The sequence below is a fragment of the Heteronotia binoei genome, chromosome 4 (genome assembly GCF_032191835.1).
Source record: "Heteronotia binoei isolate CCM8104 ecotype False Entrance Well chromosome 4, APGP_CSIRO_Hbin_v1, whole genome shotgun sequence".
In the NCBI taxonomy this organism is placed as follows: Eukaryota; Metazoa; Chordata; class Lepidosauria; order Squamata; family Gekkonidae; genus Heteronotia; species Heteronotia binoei.
In genome coordinates this window covers 167,184,079-167,196,581 of record NC_083226.1, presented here as the reverse complement: position 1 = coordinate 167,196,581, position 12,503 = coordinate 167,184,079, and the positions used below count along the sequence as shown (strand labels likewise).

Sequence of the window (12,503 nt, the reverse complement as noted above, 5' to 3'; positions counted from 1 at the left end):
TAGAGTGATTAAAAGGTTGGTACACTTTCCCTGTGAAGAAAGATTGAAACGCTTGGGGCTCTTTAGCTTGGAGAAACGTCACCAGCGGGGTGACATGATACAGGTTTACAAGATAATGCATGGGATGGAGAAAGTAGAGAAAGAAGTACTTTTCTCCCTTTCTCATAAAGCAAGAACTTGTGGGCATTCGATGAAATTGCTGAGCAGTCAGGTTAAAACGGATAAAATGAAGTACTTCTTCACCCAAAGGGTGATTAACATGTGGAATTCACAAGAGGTGGTGGCGGCTACAAGCATAGCCAGCTTCAAGAGGGGATTGGATAAAAATATCCAAGTTATTAGCCACAGTGTGTGTGTGTGTGTGTGTGTGTATATATATATATATATATATATATATATATATATATATATATATATATATATATATATATATAATTTTTTGGGGGGCCACTGTGTGACACAGAGTGTTGGACTGGATGGGCCATTGGCCTGATCCAACATGGCTTCTCTTATGTTCTTATGTTTAAATTACTACATTTGCTCAAGATATGTATGCCCAAGTATTTAACCTTTTTCTCATGAGAGAAACCCAATTTTTGTTGAAGAAAGTTAATTAGTTCTATTGTCATATTTTTAGTCAAAAATTTAGTTTTGGAATAATTTATCTTCAAGCCGGCCCAATGACCAAATTGATTAATCTTGTTTATCAACAAATCAACTGAATCTAACGGTTGCTCTAATATAAAAACCAGATAGTCTGCAAATGCCCTCAACTTATATTGTTCACCCTTAATCACTGCGCCTTTAATATTCGGTTGTTCTCTTATTTGATTATTTAATATCTCCAGACATAAAATAAAAAGAGGTGATAATGGGCATCCTTGCCTTGTACCTTTCTGAATAGATATTGGTCTTGACAGCTCACCATTCACATTCACTTTAGCTGTTTGGGAGGAGTATATTGATTGTATTGTCCTTAAAAAGTTCTCACCACATTCCATACCCTTCAGTTGTTGTATCATAAATTGCCGCCGGACATTATCAAATGCTTTCTCAGTATCCAGACATATTAATGCCAGTTGTTTCTCTGGATGATTCTCATAATATTCAGTTATGTTACATACTTTTCTGACATTGTCTTTGAGATATCTTCTAGGTAAAAATCCAGCCTGATCTTGATGTATGATGACTGACAGTACTTTTTTTAGACATTGTGCCAGTATTGAAGCAAAAATTTTATAATCCACATTCAGAAGGGAGATTGGTCTAAAATTTTTTATATCCTTTAGGTCCGCACCCACTTTTAGAATTAGGAATATTGTTGCTTCTTGCCATGAGTTTGGAATTTTTGCTTCTTTTTGGATCACTTCTATTAAGTGTTTAAATGGCATCAATAAGCAATCTTCAAAAGTTTTGTAGTACTCAGGAGGAAGGACATCTGGCCTGGAGATCTGGCGTTCTTTTGTGTCGCTATTGCCTCATCCAATTCCCTCATAGTTATTGGTTCATTCAAAATTTTCCGTTGATCTTCTGTAAATTTGGTCAAGTTATTCTTTTGGAAATATTTTTCTAGATCATCTTGAATTTGCTTGTCTTCATATAATTTTTTATAGAATCGTTCCACAATCTGACCTATCTGCAGTCTTTGGAATTTTTCTTTATTATTTTCATCTTTCAACACTATTGTTCTTTTAGAGCTTTCCTTCCTCAGTTTGTATGCCAACCATCTTCCCGGTTTATTAGCAAATTCAAAATAATTTTGCTTAGCAAATCTTAGCTTTTTCTCCACCTCTTCTACCAACAATAGGTTAAGTTGATGTTGTATGTTTTTAATCCTTTTTTGAAATTCTTGCTTAGTAGGCTGTGCCTTCAAGTTCTTCTCAGCTTTTTCTACTTGTGCCATTAGTTTTTGAAAATGTTCAGTTTTCTCTTTTCTTTTCTTGGCATTGAACCCAAATTGCAAGCCCTCTGAAATATGCTTTAGCTGTATCCCAAATCACTTGAATCTTCACATCTTGAGTTGTATTCTGTTTAAAAAAAGATTCCATTTCTATTTTGGCCTCCTGAAGAAAGTTTTCATCTTTTAAGATTTGTGTATTTAACCTCCAAGGTCTTTTCACATAAGATCCCTTAATTTTTATAGTTATTGGATTATGGTCTGATAATACTTTTGGTTGGATTTCAACTTCAAGTAAGTCTTTAATTAAGGCAGTGGACATCCAGCACATATCAGTTATTAACCAAGATTGATGACTAGCAGAGTAGTATGTAAAGTCTCTTGATTTTGGGTATCTTGCTCACAATGCATCAACTAGGTCTAATTCTTCAGCCAGTTTCAAAAAACTTGTAGGGAGTTGTAGTCCTTTGGTTTTGGTGTATTTGTTTGCTTTTCTGTCCAACTGTCTGTCAAAGACTGCATTAAAGTCTCCTATTACACAACATTCAGAGTATTCTCGATTGGCCAGCTCACAGTGCAATTCTTTGAAAAAATTTTCAATTTTTCATTCGGGGCACAGATATTTGTTAATAAAAGTTTTTTGCTTTCTATGGTGATTTCCACTAGTAGAATTCTTCCATCATCTGAAGCAAATCATAATTGCGGATTAAATTTATCTTTAGCGTAGATTGTCACGCCTCTCTTCTTATTCAAGTCAGTCGCTACAAAGACGTTACCAAATTTCTTATTTTCCAAAAGGTGTTGATCTTTTGACAAAATATGGGTTCCTTGCAGACAAATTATATCAACCTCCATTTTAGCTACGTATTTAAAAGTCTTTCTCCTTTTTATGGGGAAGTTAAGCCCATTTACATTAATAGAGACTAGTGAAGCCATTATGGTTTTGTTTTATCACTATCCTTTTTATCTTTTTTGGTCTGGGATCTTGTTGAGTATTTCTTTGTTCTGCTTGAATCGTCTTCCTCTGAAGTTCCTTCTCCTTCCTCTTCTTCTTCCTTCTTTTTCTTCCCTGCTTTCTTCTGGTTTTTCTCCCCCCAAAAAATTCTGCTTTAAAATTGGAGTTGATCCTATATCTGTTATCTTCATACGTGAAGAGTAGACCTTCTGGCCTTAGCCAAGTATATGGTATCCTCCTTTCTTTTAAAAGATCTGTCAAAGCTTGATATTCCCTTCTTTTCTGTCTCACGGGCCAGGGGACCTCTCTCAGAATGTTCACCGTGTTTCCTGCCATCACCACCGTCTTACCTCTTACTTGCCTCAAGATATTGTCTCTGGTCCTTTTCTTTGTAAGCTTCTAATGGATATCGCTAGGCAGCTTGTTCCTCCTCGGGAAACTTGATGGGACCCGCTTCACTTGATCAATTTCCTCTTCTATCCTCTCTGGTGGTACTTGTAAAATTTCTGCAAGAGACTGGCTTAGCATTTTCTGCAAATCTTCAGATTTTTTCCTCTGGAACATTTTGAAACCTCAGCAGGTAAGCTGCTCTGTCAATTTCTAGTTGAAGAAGTCTGGTATCATATAATTTCTGATCTTTACCCAGATGTTCAATCTTTTGAGTGTTGTCCATCTAAAGCCTTTAAAACTTTATTGGTCTCTTCTGTCTGTTTTCCTGTAGTTCTTGTTTAATCTCTGTCATCTGCTCGCCTATACTGCCCACTTTATGGGTTAATTGTGCTATAGCCGTTAGGAGAGTATTTTGCATTTCTTTCATGTCCCCCCCCCCATACTTGTAGATGTAGTTGCAAGTCCCAAATGAGGAGCTGGGTGAAGGGATCATTGGTCTGCCCCCTCGGTTGTCCCTTTTTTGGGGGGGCCCTCCTTGTACCCAGCAGCCGCTTTATCATCAGGTTTCTCTGTCATTTCTACCTCTTGCAGCAAAACGATTTTAATATTTACCCTTCCCAAAATTGTTATGGAACAGAGCGCTCCTATTTTATCAACTGTCTCAGCAACAAACTGCAGAAATGTTAAGATTGTTTGGAAAATGTACCTTCCAACTACTACAACAATTCCAGCAACCCCCAAATTGTGATTAGGAGAATTATAAACAATACGGTGTTACAATAACAATAATACCCCACGACTCTGGGGTGACGTTGCTTTCACAACGTTTTCACGGCAGACCTTTTTTTATGGGGTGGTTTGCCATTGCCATTGCCATCTACACTTTCCCCCCAGCGAGCTGGGTCCTCATTTTACCGACCTCGGAAGGATGGAAGGCTGAGTCAACCTTGAGCCGGCTACCTGAACCAGCTTCTGCTGGGATTGAACTCAGGTCGTGAGCGGAGGGCTTCAACTGCAATACTGCAGCTTTACCACTCTGTGCCACGGGGCAGTAATGAGACCTTACTAATTTCCCCTTTGTTTCAATGCACCCCCTGAAACTTTGTTACTTGAGGTCATGTACACATGAACATATGAAGCTACCTTATACTGAATCAGATCAATTGGTCCAACATCAGTATTGTCTACTCCAAGGGTGTCAAAACATGTGGCCTGGGGACCGAATCAGGCCCCCACAGGGCTCCTATCATGCCCCAAGCAACTAGTTCTTGTCTGCTTCCTTCTCTCTCTCTCTCTCCTGCTTGCTTCTGCATCTCACCTTGCATTACAAGGCTTGCTCAATCGCAGAGAAGCTACAGAGCAAAACCTCAATGTTCTCCATTGGTTGAGGCTCCTCCTCCTCCTGGTCCCCTGGGGAGGGAGGGAAAGAGGGGCCATTGGCCTGATCCAACATGGCTTCTCTTATGTTCTTAAAGAGCCAGAGCTTCCTTTACCCAGTTCCCTGAATCCCATGGGAGAAATACAAAGAAAGCACCTTTAAGACCAACAAGCGCTAATGTTTTAAGCATGTTGCATTTTAAGGGTTTTTTTTAAAAAAAAAACCCTTTAGTCATGTTTGTCTGTGTCCTTTTAAAAGTTTATATCTCTGCTACCTAATCTTAAATAGGTACACACATGGCCCGGCCCGACAAGGTCTTATTTATATCAGATCCAGCCCTCATGAGTTCGACACCCCTGGTCTTCTCAGACTGGCAGCAGCTCTCCAGGGTCTCAGGCTGAGAACTTTTACATCACCTACTGCTTGGTCCCAAGGCTTTTTTTGTATCAGGAACTCCTTTGCATATTAGGCCACACACCCCTGATGAAGCCAATCCTTCTGGAGCGTACAGTAGACCCTGCACTAAGAGCCCTGTAAGCTCTAGGAGGATTGGCTACATCGGGGTGTGTGTGTGGCCTAATATACAAAGGAGTTCCTGCTAGAATTTCACCCCTGATCCTTTGCATATTAGGCCATGCCCCCCTGATGTAGCCAATCCTCCTGGAGCTTACAGTAGGCCCTGTAAGAAGAGCCCTGTAAGCTCTTGGAGGATTGGCTACACCAGGGGGGTGCAGCCTAATATGCAAAGGAGTTCCTGCTACAGAAAAAGCCCTGCGTGGTCCTATTAACTGGACTGAACCTGGGACCTTCTGTATACTCAGCAGATGCTCTACTATTGAGCCACTGAGGACTTTCGCATCACCTACTGCCTGGTCCTTTTTAAACCGGATGATGATGTGATCATTTTGTCTTCTAACTTTCACACCAGATATAGAAGAACAGCAACATCACAAACGTATTTTGACAGGAAGCAAGTACAGAAACTTCGCCAGCGACAGAGTGCAAATATCTAAACGCTGCACAGACACCCACGCTTCCCCGTTACCTTTATGATAGTCATCTCGTCCCGCAAGTTGTCATATCTTTGCTCTAGCCGCGAATATTCCTTCAAAAAGTTCTGGTACCGGAATCTCTCCTCTTCTAGCTCTTTCTTCATCGAGGCATTTTCTTCAGCGGCATTTTGGGCAAATTCGTCTTTAAAAAAAAAAAAGGTGAAAGGCAAATATATTCGACTTCATGTGAACCAATGCAGCAGTATCACTTGAGCGGAGACCAGAAGAGCTCATGAGCTGGATATGAGTCTAATAGCACCCCCAAAATCTTGTTGGTACTCCTGGACTCGTATCCACTGCCACCCTATGAAACAGCACAGGAGCACTTTTTTTTAACACAACAAACAAAATGAACGGACCACAACTAGGCCCCAGTAACTCTAATGTCCTCCTCCAATAACGGTCACAAGAACTGAGCCTCTCCTTTCAAGAGAGACCCAAGGAATAGGCCTTAAAACAGGAGTGTCGAACATGCAGTTCAGGGGCCGAATCAGGCTCCCGGAGAGCTCCTTTCAGCCCTCCGCCCGAGCAAGTGGCTGCCCTCTGCTTCCTTCTCCCTCTCTCTTGCTTCCTTCTGCATCACAGCTTGCTTTGCAAGGCTTGCTCAATCGCACAGAGATACAGAGCAAAACCTCTATTTTCTCCATTGGCTGAGGCTCCTCCCTTGTGGAGGAAGGGGGGAGGAATAGCTTGCTTTACCAGGCTCTCTCAATCGCACAGCAGAGCTACTGAGCCAAGCCTCTCTTCCTTCTGTTGGTTGAGGTGCCTCCCCCCTCCCCCACAGTCCCCTGGGGAAGGAAGGAAAGAGCCTTGGAGGGGGGCACAGTGTGTGGGCTTCTAGCCCCACTGGTGGGCCTCCAGATGGCACTTGTGTTTTTTGGCCACTGTGTGACACAGGGTGTTGGACTGGATGGGCCACTGGCCTGATCCAACATGGCTTCTCTTATGTTCTTATGAGCCAGAGCTTCCTTTGCCCAGTTCCCTGGATCCCATGGGAGAAATACAAAGAAAGCACCTTTTAGACCAATGAGTGCTAACATTTTAAGCATGTTTTAAGTTTTAAATATATATGTGTGTGTGTGTGTGTGTTTGTCTGTGTTCTTTATAAAATTTTTATATTTTATATTTTTATAAAATTTATATCTCTGCTACCTAATCTTAAATAGGTACACACATGGCTGAGCCCGACGTGGCTGGGCCCAACCCGACATGGTCTGGCCCAACAAGGTCTCATTTATGTCAGATCCGGCCTCATAACAAATGTTCGACATCCCTGCCTTAAAGTAACAGTACCACTACACCACAGTTGGTTCTTCTATTTCCTTACTAATCCTAGCCACACTTCATCTGAAATAAATCCCACTGCTTTTTGTGGATTTTACTTCCAAATATATATGTCTAAGGACTCCATCTATGGACTGCCTAAGAGAGAAATAAGAGAGCTCTAGACCGAATCAGAAGAGCCCCGTGGCGCAGAGTGGTAAAGCTGCAGTACTGCAGTCCTAAGCTCTGCTCACAACCTGAGTTTGATCCCAGCAGAAGCTGGGTTCAGGTAGCTGGCTCGAGGTTGACTCAGCCTGCCATCCTCCAAGGTAAGTAGAACAAGTACGCAGCTTGCTGGGGGTAAAGTGTAAATGACTGGGGAAGGCAATGGCAAATCACCCCATAAAAAGTCTGCAGTGAAAATGTTGTGAAAGCAATGTCACCCAAGAGTCAGAAATGACTGGTGCTTGCACAGGGGATTACCTTTTTTAAAAAGATCAAATCAAGCCTCGATTCTCCCAACAGGTATAACAACTAAACTGAGCCTATCATACTTAGGTCACATTAAGAAAAGACAAGAATCACTGAAAAAGTCAATAATGCTATGAAAAGCTGAAGGAAAAGAGGAAACTACATGAGATGGATTGACTCAGCCAAGAAAGCCACAGCCCTCAGCTTGCAAGACCTGAACTCCTTGCATTGTGCAGGGGTTGGACTAGATTACCATGGGAGTACCTGCTAATAAAAGGACGCTTTGTGAGGACATTAATTGTTGTTGGCACTAACAAACACACAGAGAGTGAGTATAAATGGGCAGTCTTCGCAGTGGAGGACGGTAAGCAGTGGGGTGCCGCAGGGCTCGGTACTGGGTCCCATCCTCTTTAACTTGTTCATAAATGATTTAGAGTTGGGAGTGAGCAGTGAAGTGGCCAAATTTGCGGATGACACTAAATTGTTCAGGGTAGTGAGAACCAGAGAGGATTGTGAGGAACTCCAAAGGGATCTGTTGAGGCTGGGTGAGTGGGCGTCAACGTGGCAGATGCGGTTCAATGTGGCCAAGTGCAAAGTAATGCACATTGGGGCCAAGAATCCCAGCTACAAATACAAGTTGATGGGGTGTGAACTGGCAGAGACAGACCAAGAGAGAGATCTTGGGGTCATGGTAGATAATTCACTGAAAATGTCAAGACAGTGTGCGTTTGCAATAAAAAAGGCCAACGCCATGCTGGGAATTATTAGGAAGGGAATTGAAAACAAATCAGCCAGTATCATAATGCCTCTGTATAAATCGATGGTGCGGTCTCATTTGGAGTACTGTGTGCAGTTTTGGTCGCCGCACCTCAAAAAGGATATTATAGCATTGGAGAAAGTTCAGAAAAGGGCAACTAAAATGATTAAAGGGCTGGAACACCTTCCCTATGAAGAAAGGTTGAAACGCTTAGGGCTCTTTAGCTTGGAGAAACGTCGACTGAGGGGTGACATGATAGAAGTTTACAAGATAATGCATGGGATGGAGAAAGTAGAGAAAGAAGTACTTTTCTCCCTTTCTCACAATACAAGAACTCGTGGGCATTCGATGAAATTGCTGAGCAGACAGGTTAAAACGGATAAAAGGAAGTACTTCTTCACCCAAAGGGTGATTAACATGTGGAATTCACTGCCACAGGAGGTGGTGGCGTCCACAAGCATAGCCACCTTCAAGAAGGGGTTAGATAAAAATATGGAGCAGAGGTCCATCAGTGGCTATTAGCCACAGTGTGTGTGTGTGTGTGTGTGTGTGTGTGTGTGTGTATATATATATATATATATATATATATATATATATATATATATTTGGCCGCTGTGTGACACAGAATGTTGGACTGGATGGGCCATTGGCCTGATCTAACATGGCTTCTCTTATGTTCTTATGTTCTTATGTTAATTGGGCAGCTAATGGGATATGCAATTTTGTCCTTTCCTTCATTTGTTGCTCTGAATTGTGGGGTGGGGTGCACACACAAATTCATTTAAAAACCAACTGAACAATTGCTCTGAAGTTCTGAGGCAGAACGTGTTGGCTAGAGAGCCAATGTGTATCGATTAGTTTCTAAGACTAGGACCTGGCAGACTCCCGTTCGAATCCTGGCTCTGCTGTGGAAGTTCACTGGATGGTCTTGGGCCGGTTACTCTGAGAGCCAGTTTGGTGTAATGGTTCAGTGTGCGGACTCTTATCTGGGAGAACCGAGTTTGATTCCCCACTCCTTCACTTGCACCTGCTGGAATGGCCTTGGGTCAACCATGGCTCTCATAGAGGTTGTCCTTGAAAGGGCAGCTGCTGTGAGAGTCCTCTCAACCCCACCCACCTCACAGGGTGTCTGTTGTGGGGGAGGAAAGTAAAGGAGATTGTGAGCCACTCTGAGATTCGGAGTGGAGGGCAGGATATAAATCCAATATCATCATCTTCTCTCTCTCAGCCTAACCTACCTCGCAGGGTGGTCACTGTGAGGATAAAATGGAGGACAGAAGAACAACGTTGTAAGCTTCTCTGAGTCCCCCATTACATAGAACAGCAAAACATAAATAGGTAAATAAATAAAGGACATAGGCACTAGCCAATAGGGACCCTCAACTGCTGGCTTTTTGCACTGTTTTCCAGGGTTTTGCTCAAGAACAGAAAAATGGCGGGGGTAGTGCCCTTACTTTTATTGTTCCCCTTTGACTTTTTTTTAAACAAAAGTTTGAAAGTAACAGCCAATAACTAATGCAAAGGATGCAACCTTTTCTCTTAAAGTATTCTGTCCGTTTCTGCCCTGAAATTCAGATAGGAAAAAACGGATGCTTTGAAATTCAGGTGTATTGTTTGATGGTGGCTACTGCAAGCGCTAGACGCTATAACACTGCCAGAGAAAGGTTTTTTAGAAACAGGCAACCAACACAAAGCTCCATAGTTGTGTAGAAAGCTACTGGATATTTTTTTTTAAGGCGCCGAGAAACTGTCAATTGCCATTTAGACAAAGGGAGATGGCTTACTGACTGATGCCTTCAAATATATTTCATCTGTGCTTTTACCTTTGAATGTGCACCAGAAAACTTACGTTCTTGTCTTTTAACCCATACTGGAAATAATTTTCTGTTGAATAGAATCGCTAGAGGATGTTCAGCCACCTTCTCGCTGTATTGGTTGAGGATTGAATAGGTCCTGTATTCTTAAAGGAGAATTACTGCTTTTTTTGTAAGCTCTCGGGTTGACTGTACCCACGGCTGTACAGTATGGCATCAGTATGCATTTGGCCTGGTATTCGTTTCCTGTCCCTTGCCTAAAGAAACACTACTAGTACTAGGAAACCCGGACTGTTCCCTGGAAGGTCAGATGCTGAAGCTCAAATACTTTGGCCACCAAATGAGAAGGGAGCACTCACTGGAGAAGACCCTGATGCTGGGAAAGACAGAAGGCAAAAGAAGAAGGGGATGGCAAAAGAGGAGATGGCTGGACAGCATTAGCGACAGGAGTGGAATTCTAGCAGGAGCTCCTTTGCATATTAAGCCATGCCTCCCCAATGTAGCCCGTCTTCCAAGAGCTTACAAAAAAGAACCTTGTAAGCTCTTGGAGGATTGGCTATATCTGGGTTGTGTGGCCTAATATGCAAAGGAGCTCCTGCTAGAATTCTACCCCGGTTATTGACATAACTTAACATGACTTTGAGCAGACTTCGGAGGATGGTGGAAGATAGGAGGGCCTGGTGTGACTTAGTCTATGGGGTCGCAAAGAGTCGGACTCGACTGTGCGACCGAATGACAAAAAAACAAAAACTAGGAAACAATTGTGATATGGGCTGTGATCAAGTGAGTTTTGTACTGCTTCAGAAATCTGCAAAGTTTGCTTCACCAGAAATAGGGCAGAAGACATTGAGATAGGAACCCCATCAGAAGCAATGGCTCTAACTCAGGGGTGGCCAACAGTAGGTCTCCAGAGGGTTTTTTTTGCCTACAACTCCCATCAGCCCCGGCAAGCATGCCCAATGGCTGGGGCTGATGGGAGTTGTAGGCAAACAAAACATCTGGAGACCTACTGTTGGCCACCCCTGCCACTAACTGTGTTGCCTGTTCCCGGCTTGAGAAAGGGCAGCTGCATCCTTGCATATGTGTACAAAGTGCCATCACTTCCAACTTACGATGACCCTCTGAATTCTCTCTCTCTCTCGGCTTGGCTTCGCGAACGAAGATTTAAGAAGGGTGCAATAGTCCACGTTTGCTGCAGGCTCGCTGGTGGCTGACAAGACCAATGTGGGACAGGCAGGTCCGGCCACAGCGGCTGCAGGGAAAAGTCTGATTTAGGGTTGGTCCTGTAGCAGTGCGATTCTTCCTCAATCTCCTTTTGTCCTCAAGACCAGCTATGCGTGCGTTCTCAAAGGAAGAGACAGCCTGGTGGATGGTGTGCCTCCATGCTTTGCGATCTGAGGCTAGGTCAGACCACTGGTGATGGTTGATGTGACAGGTGCTAAGGGATTTCTTCAAGGAGTCCTTGTACCTCTTCTTTGGTGCCCCTCTATTTCGATGGCCGGTGGAGAGTTCGCCATACAGGGCAATCTTGGGAAGGCGGTGGTTTTCCATCCTAGAAATATGCCCTGCCCAGCGCAGCTGCGTCTTCAACAGCAGTGCCTCAATGCTGGTAACCTCCGCCCGCTTGAGGACTTCAGTGTTGGTCACAAAGTCACTCCAGTGGATGTTGAGGATGGTGCGAAGGCAGCGCTGATGAAAGCGCTCAAGGAGTCGCAGGTGATGACGGTATAAAACCCACGATTCGGAGCCGTAGATGAGGGTTGTCATCACAACTGCTTTGTAAACATTGATCTTTGTGCCTTTTTTCAGATGCTTGTTGCTCCACACTCTTTTGTGCAGTCGGCCAAATGCACGGTTTGCCTTTGCCAGCCTGTTGTCAATCTCCTTGTCGATCTTGGCATCTGAGGAGATGATGCACCCCAGGTAGCTGAACTGCTGGACTGTCTTCAGAACTGATTCACCCACAGTGATGCAGGGGGGGTGATAATCTTCCTGGGGTGCAGGCTGGTGGAGAACTTCTGTCTTCTTCAGACTAACTTCTAGGCCGAATAGCTTGGCAGCCTCTGCAAAGCAGGACGTCATATGCTGCAGAGCTGATACCGAGTGGGAGACGAGTGCAGCATCATCAGCAAACAGTAGCTCTCGGATGAGTTTTTCCATTGTCTTGGAGTGTGCCTTTAGTCTCCTCAGGTTGAACAGGCTGCCATCGGTGCGATAGCGGATGTATACACCATCGTCATCATCTAGATCTACTGCGGCTCTTTGAAGCATCATGCTAAAGAAGATCGTAAAGAGAGTTGGCGCGAGAACGCAGCCTTGCTTTACACCTGTGCCTATTGGGAAGGGCTCCGAGAGGTCGTTGCAGTGTCTGACTTGGCCTCGCTGGTCTTCGTGTAGCTGGATGATCATGCTGAGGAACCTTGGGGGACATCCTAAACGTTCCAAGATTTGCCACAGGCCTTTCCTGCTAACGGTATCGAAAGCTTTGGTAAGGTCGACAAAAGTTACATACAGAGCCTTGTTCTG

General features: G+C 43.6%; 1 protein-coding gene across 5 annotated transcripts in view; it reads right to left on the bottom strand.

Moving 5' to 3' along the window:
- MYO5B (myosin VB) overlaps positions 1-12,503 on the bottom strand; it is a 520,179-nt gene that overhangs the window by 87,872 nt on the left and 419,804 nt on the right. For all 5 annotated transcript variants that reach the window (XM_060236175.1, XM_060236177.1, XM_060236176.1 and 2 more), the window contains exon 24: positions 5,666-5,814. In XM_060236175.1, the coding sequence (XP_060092158.1) occupies positions 5,666-5,814 (149 nt within the window). The remainder of the gene's footprint in view (positions 1-5,665; positions 5,815-12,503) is intronic.